The sequence below is a fragment of the Aplysia californica genome, unplaced genomic scaffold, assembly GCF_000002075.1.
Source record: "Aplysia californica isolate F4 #8 unplaced genomic scaffold, AplCal3.0 scaffold00672, whole genome shotgun sequence".
Lineage (NCBI taxonomy): Eukaryota > Metazoa > Mollusca > Gastropoda > Aplysiida > Aplysiidae > Aplysia > Aplysia californica.
Window position 1 is genome coordinate 334,601 of NW_004797942.1, and position 7,297 is coordinate 341,897.

The 7,297-nt window shown below is 41.6% G+C and overlaps 1 protein-coding gene across 1 annotated transcript; it reads right to left on the reverse strand.

The window, feature by feature from the left end:
• Nucleotides 1-898: 898 nt before the first annotated feature.
• LOC118478557 (craniofacial development protein 2-like) lies at nucleotides 899-1,726 on the reverse strand. Its single transcript, XM_035972379.1, has one exon. The coding sequence runs from the start codon at nucleotides 1,724-1,726 to the stop codon at nucleotides 899-901; it is 828 nt and encodes a 275-aa protein (XP_035828272.1).
• Between the last annotated feature and the right edge of the window lie 5,571 nt (nucleotides 1,727-7,297).

Here is a 7,297-nt window from a genome sequence, read left to right on the forward strand (position 1 = left end):
TTTGTTGCAGATGACAGTCAGAGCGCTTATCATGTCCTTTCCCCCTGCCTGTATCAATTCTCCTGGGATGTTGTCCACTCCTGCTGATTTCACCTTCTTCAGTGCTTTAACTGCTGCTTCAACTTCTTCTCGAAGGATTGGGTGGTTATCGATGTTGGTTGCTGGGGGGACGTTTAGAATCTCGGGGTTTCCCGTGGGTTTGTAATTGTACAATTCTGAGCAGTATTCTGTCCATCTTTTCAAAATGTCTTGTTCATCTGTCAGGCATTTTCCTTGTTTGTCTTGAATGGTGGTGGTGCGCCCTTCTTTAGTGCATGTCTGGTCTTTTACTAATTGATATGCTTTTTTGCTGTTGTTTGTCCTCAGGCTGCTTTCGATTATGTGGCATTGTTCCTTGATCCAATTTTCTTTTGCCCTTTTCATACTTATTTTAATTTTTTGGCTGACTGCTCAGTACTCCTTTGCACCATCTGGTTGCTTCTTTTTCTCCTTTACTTTTCTCCTTTTGTCACACAGGTTAAGGATGTCAGTTGTGACCCAGGGCTTATTGACTCGTCGGTGTTTTCCGAGGATCTGACTGGCTGTTTCAGTCACTGCTGTATTGAAGGTGTTGATCCACGTGTCCATGTCTGTGTCATTATTGTTACCAGCATCAATGACAGTGAGTGGTGCACACTTTCCTCCTATCATGGCTTGGAAGGCTTCTGCTACTTCTGGGTCCTTTAGTTTTTCGAGATCAAACTTCATCCATGTGTTTCCTTGCTTTTTAACCCTTTTCAGGTGGTGGCGAATGGTCATCATCACAAGGTCGTGGTCGCTTCCAGCGTCTGTTCCTGGGAATGTTCGTGTTTTTCCAATTTTGACACTGTACTGGAAGCGCTTTTTCACCATGATGTAGTCAATCTGGTTGTGATGTTCTCCACTTGGACTGTGCCATGTCCATCTCCGTGATGTAGTCAATCTGGTCGTGATGTTCTCCACTTGGACTGTGCCATGTCCATCTCCGTGATGCTTTGTGTTGACCAAACGTGTCTGTCAGCACTAGGTTGTTATAGCTGGCAAATTCCTGGAGCCTTAGACCTCTTTCATTTGACTCTGAGTTGCAGTGTTGTCCACATGTTCCTTTCCAGTTCTTGTATGCATCCTTTCCTACTTTTGTATTCCAGTCCCCTTGTACAACGATGATGTCTTTTTTAGGGGTCTGGTCTATCACTTCTTGTATCTGGTCGTAGAAGCCCTTCACAGCCTGTTCATTATAGTCTGACATCGGAGCATATGCCTGGATGATAGTGATGTTGAATGGGACTACCCTAAGGCGGATGGTAATAAGCTGGCTAGAAATAGGGCGGCAGTCCATGACCCTATTCACGATGTCTTTGTGAATAAAAAATCCAAAGCCATTCATATGCTTGTCCTCTTCTCCACTGAAGTGCAACTTGTGGCCTTCTTGTGTTTTGATCTCCCCGAATTTCTTCCACCGTACTTCGCAAAGTCCAAGTAGGGCCCATTGATATCTGTTCATCTCGTTCGTAAGCTCTTCTAGTTTTCCGGCTGTTCTCAGTGTCCGTACGTTCCATGTGCCAATGGAGATGTTGTTTCTGGCACAGATCTTCTGTGCATTAGTAGCATACTTTTCACCTCCTTTCTGGTGCACAACAACGGAAGGCGCGTTCCTTGATGACCCGGGCGACGACCGATCCGGTATAGTGTCTGAGCTGTTTGTCATTTCATGTGGTGAGTCTTGGGCAGAGAAGCTTGGTGGTGCCCATCCCTCTCCAAGCTCTTAACCGTAGGCCGATGTCCATGAACATGATGTGGGTCGCCCCCGATCGCATATATTTGACTGTTGAGCTCAGCTTGGAACCCTTCCGCTCTGACCGTTGGGTCCGTCATGGGACCCTTCCGCTCATGGCCGTTGGCTGTTTGATGCTGCTCATCTGCCCAGTGGTGCAGTGTAAACACCACCCCCTCACATGGTTTAGTCCGCCAGCTGAAGCGGTGTACCGGGGTATGGCGCGGTGGAGCCACATGTGAGAGATTTAGAGGATGTGCGAGGACAAGTGATGCCCGTCTGCCCTACCAGGTAGGATGCAGCATGCCAAACATCAAAGGTACTACCTCACACAGAGCCCCCTATACCCCAAAAATGTTACTTATCCTGGGTAAACATTTGCTCACTATTTACAGTCAGTATGATACTGACTAATGGGATGATTGGTTGAATTTTCCAGCATACAGCAGAAATAAAGTACGATACATCTTAGATTATCACCATACCCGCATATCAGAGAGAGAGAGAGAGAGAGAGAGAGAGAGAGAGAGAGAGAGAGAGAGAGAGAGAGAGAGAGAGAGAGAGAGAGAGAGAGAGAGAGAAAGGGGGGGGGGGGTAGTTATTACGTTATATCACAAATGTGGGACGAAAACGTGGAAATTGTGGCCGAAAAATCTGTGACGAAATTTGGTAGTGAAACGAAAATGTGGGACGAAAACGCCGTGTCTAAGTACTGGAGACGCAGATAAAGATGAGCCTCTTATGGCATGAGAAGATAACGACGTAGTAATACACTACACTGTGAGAAGAACTTTCAAGTTACATGGTCTCCTCTTCAACCACTTGTTAAAGATTCGAAACAAAAAGCCCCTAAAATATTTGAAAAAAAATAGCCTTTCGTCGTTTTCTACCGGTGAAAAGCATTGTCGCTTCACCGACTTCCCCTAGACAACCCGCCCCAAACTCCTACCCCTTTCCTCGTAACTGGAAATTGTTATTGAAAAGAAATAGCAAGCATACCATTTATCTACCAAGGAACCACTATCAACTGCAGACAAGTTAAATATACTATTGTTTAAAGCATTCCCCAGTCATGACTGAAATAGCTATGGATGTTTAGTTTAATATTCAGGCATACTTCAACATCAAGACCAAAATCAAAGCTGTAAAAAAGGTCTCTAGGCGCACTGCTATATATGAGTGGTAGCTGGACATCGTATTGCCACTACCTTTCATTGTACACAAATAACATTTTGGAAGGTTTTCGGAATAATATTATACTATGTCATATGATATTATGGTTAAATTGTTAATTAGTATAGATAGATACGGTCTTGAGTTCAAACAGTATTTTCCCTGCTTAGGGAGGGCACATACTGATGTTCATGTTTTATTTATCTTTTGGAATATGGCGAAATACTAACGACATGCACATGGCCTCCAGACAATAATGGGATTTTACATGGGATAACTTTTGTAATAGCTCCAGCGTTCATAAAGCGTTATCAGTTACAACCGTTTTGGGGGATTTGTGAACTCGAGTCATGCCAGATTTTGGGAGATATCAAAGGTCTGCAGTTTCTAGAAGAGTCTGTTCATTTGTATGGTGTATACGTACACACCCAGATCTTTCGGTCGTAAATCAAATCCCGTGCATTTGTATTTTTTGCAGGCAGAAAGAGATTCTGACAAAACCTTTAAATACGCAAAATGTTCACGGTAAGTGGACGAATTTTAAACGACAAACTCTAACGAAACGGTTAACAAAACAACTCAATATGTGGGCGGAAAGAGACATTTCCTTTTTCTAAGTGTTTTACGGCGCTTGCAACTGCATGATTAGGTCATGATATGAGTGTGTGGGACACATTAAGCTTTCAGTTTAGTAGAAATTGATTTTGAATTTTGCCCGGTGGCGACCGAAGACTACTCTTATCGAATTTAGGACCACAAAGGGAGCTTTAACCTTGACAACTTGCACATGGGATCTCGCTCTTATCCAAGAAGGCTAGGTGTTCGATCATACCTATCCTAAGATCAGAAGTATGGCTGAAAGACAGCAGTAAAAAGGAGCCAGGAGTAGCAACGGAGAGTAAGGAGATCAGAGGAAGGATATAGGGGGGGGTGTGGAGTGGATTTGAAAGCAGATGACAGAACATGATTAAAGAGCAGGAAAGCAAGAGAAAGGGGAAAATTACTAAAGAAGAAAAGTGTCCGTCTCTGTCAGGTTTCGAATCCAGGGCCTATTGAAAGGGAGGCAAACAGCGTAATTCGAGAACATAAGAGGCACCCCCCCCCCCCCCCCCCCACACACACACGCGGACAAAAGACATTTTCTCTGATTAAATTGTTTACGACACATGATGTACATACTGTGTGGACGTGCAGCCTAACTCTGTCTATCTGATGGGACAGGCAAGCTCGAAGCAGCCTGCCTTTGAAATGTGAAAAATGTGTCGATGGGGGCGCGTACATTAAAACTTCTTTGTTTTCATGCACAACCACTTGGCAAAGTTTTGCATTTTCAAAAGATTTGTTCGAGTGGATCAGACTTGATATTAAACGAAAACAAGGCCGGATATGAGATGCATCAAGGTCCCTCGAAAACGTCCACATGATAAGTTACATGATATTATCTCTAAGTATCGCTCTACGTGGGCTGTTGTTGACAGTTTTTCGATGGTGATTAATTTCTTTATGCCGCCGCCTACACTGTTTAAACCCTCTCCGTACGCCCTGGGGTCATTTTGTACCTACGGGGTTGTATTCATCACATTTTGAAATGCTTCTAGTACGAAGATCTCTTGGAAACTTTCAGTATTTTTCAAAAATATTTTTAGACAGACAGCTATGCAAAGCGTACGGATCGGATTAACGAATAAATTTCCTCTTTGGAAAGTGGTGGCACAGAGTTCCCCATGACGTATGGATACGATAGTACAATACAACGTACGGATAGGGTTACGTTTTGTCAAAAATAGGCTGCTTCAGCTCTATCTATCTGGGTTCACCATGGCTGAGTGGGATACAGTGTCCCATTTGAGACACTGTACTTTATAAAGTAAACTTCCCCTCTCAGGAAGCAAGCTTCCGTCTTTTTAGAGCGACGACAGGATTGCGAAATATTCTTTGAAGGACGTTTACGAACGTCCAAAAGTTCACGTTATTGCACAAGTACAGAGACAATTGCATCACATCCCCGGAAACTACGAGAATCTACTATGCTAAACATCAACCTTCGCATGTCGTTCGCCTCGAGAAACTACCTAAACATGTAAAGGGTTGTTAAGCTAACAGCTACAGTGTGTCCTTAAATTAAAAAAAAACCCCATTATTGACGTCAAGTGTAGGCGTTTGAATGAAAAAGAATATAGTACATGAATATAACATGGGCACCTGGGTCAAATACACAAGTCTTGTTTAAAAAATGCCCTTTTCGTTCTGTCTTATTTCGGGTATTGACAACTTAATATTCAATGAATCTTTAAATTAGATTAGAAGATTTGAGCAAAAGTTGACCTAAAACATGGTTCTGTTAGATACTGTGTTTTCACTTCAAACGGCAGTATCGCTTACTGTTGACTGTGAATGACCAGCACATTCTGGTACCATGCACACAATACGCCCCATGTCCTTGTCAAGGAAATTTGACCCGAGACACGTTTTGCATACTCATTAATTTTCGTTGACGTGAATCACGTGTTGGGGGATTGTAGAACTTAATGCAGAAGAGGGGGGGGGGGGGTAACATTCAGCCCGGAAATAACCGAATTCCTCGGTTTCCTGGCTGTTGTGTTAAGGCCTGTTTATAAAGTGTTGGACTGAACCTTTAAAGATTGGGTTGGGTAGGTCAGAGATCAAGAATTTTAAAAAAGAAAGAAAAAAATATTTATTTTAAAAAATAATAATAAAATCCCTTTGTGTATAAAAGGGGGTAATTCAACTTCAAAGTGTTGATGTCCCGGTACTGTTAAATTTTCAACAAAAATTTTTGTATCAAGCGAAATCAAGCTTTAATTTTACATTTCATTGATGCTCAAATCATTTCAGATCTATGCATAATTGAGCACCATCATCATGAAATTTAGTAGCTAAGCTGGGCTGGATTCACTTTTTTTCACGCGTGGAATAACTTCTTTGTGTGGTGAAGAAAATCAAATTAGAAGACGATTTTGCAAGATCTATGTTATTAATATTATTGTCAACATTACAGGTGTAATCAGAGTGGTAATCAGTGTTGCCATTCACAGGGAAGGAGTAAGAGATACTTATGAGGTGGTGGGTTGGGTTCATAAAAAGAATAAAACGATCTACAGTTGTCATAAATTCTGAGAGAATTTGCAAACTGTAAATTCCATTCTGTAAAAAAAAATCTTTCCCAATAAACAACAACAACAACAACAACAACAACAACAACAACAACAACAACAACAACAACAACTACAACAACAACAACCACAACCACAACCAAATGCAACTAGTTAAATCTATTCACATCAATTGCATTATTTTATTATATTGTATGAAATATAGTTTATATCTGGGCACATTCTTTTAAGGACTGATCGCATTTCAATTTCATTTTCCCCGTGCACTTCGTGTGACATCTGTGTAGTGTGTAGATTTCACAGGCTTCCCAACTAGACTTTCCAAACCAAATTAAGAAAAAAGGAGAACCCAGTTAAGTTCAGAGAGAAAGCTGATTTCAAAACAGTTCCAGACGTGTTTGATCTTGAAAGTGTAATCTATATTCACAATTCCCTATGCATTCCCAAGTCCCAAAGAGGAGAGCTGCTTTACCGAACAGACTAGATTGTTTCAATTTTACTGTCTAGGCATCAACAAGCAAGACACGAGAACATTGCCTTTTTTTGGCACGAGGGCGAGGAAGGAAGAGGTTCAAATGAGACCTGCAGGCAGGCCGTCTTGAAACGTAATTTGAAGAATCTCTATTTATTATGCGTGATCAGAGTCAGGCTATATTATTGTGAGGAATGTGCAAGGCAACATAAAAACGCTATTCTACCTGCCAAGTACACACATCTCCGAAAGACATCAGCATGCTTTCAGCTAATAACTAGTCAGTTAACAAAAACAAAAACAGGGTGAAAACCAAACTAATTCAATAGAGGAGCACTGGAAATCATTCCAGAAATCGTAGCATCTTCTTAGCTTGTCAGCATCATCAAAATCTCAAGGAAGACGGAGCCTTAGGTTGCCTTTATACGTACAGTTCATTCACCGACAAACTGACAGTTTCATCGACAGACGCTAGATCTGAGTCATCGTTGAACTGAAAGTTTGTCGACGAGAGAAGTTCCATTTAGACGAACAGTTTTTTAAAAATCTTTAAAGTGTCAGTCCTTGACAAAACACACAAAACACACACAAAAAAAACTTAACATGGTAATCCGGCATTAAATTGTATTCCACGCGTGAATTTGACAAATTTTTGGGTCGCTGATCACTAAAAACAGTGAAAATAAAATAGAAGCAACAGAAATGTGGTTTCTTAGGAGACTGCTA

Bases quoted from the DNA above. Each gene is read 5' to 3' on its own strand.
- LOC118478557 (XM_035972379.1), bottom strand. From the start codon at position 1,726: ATGACAAACAGCTCAGACACTATACCGGATCGGTCGTCGCCCGGGTCA.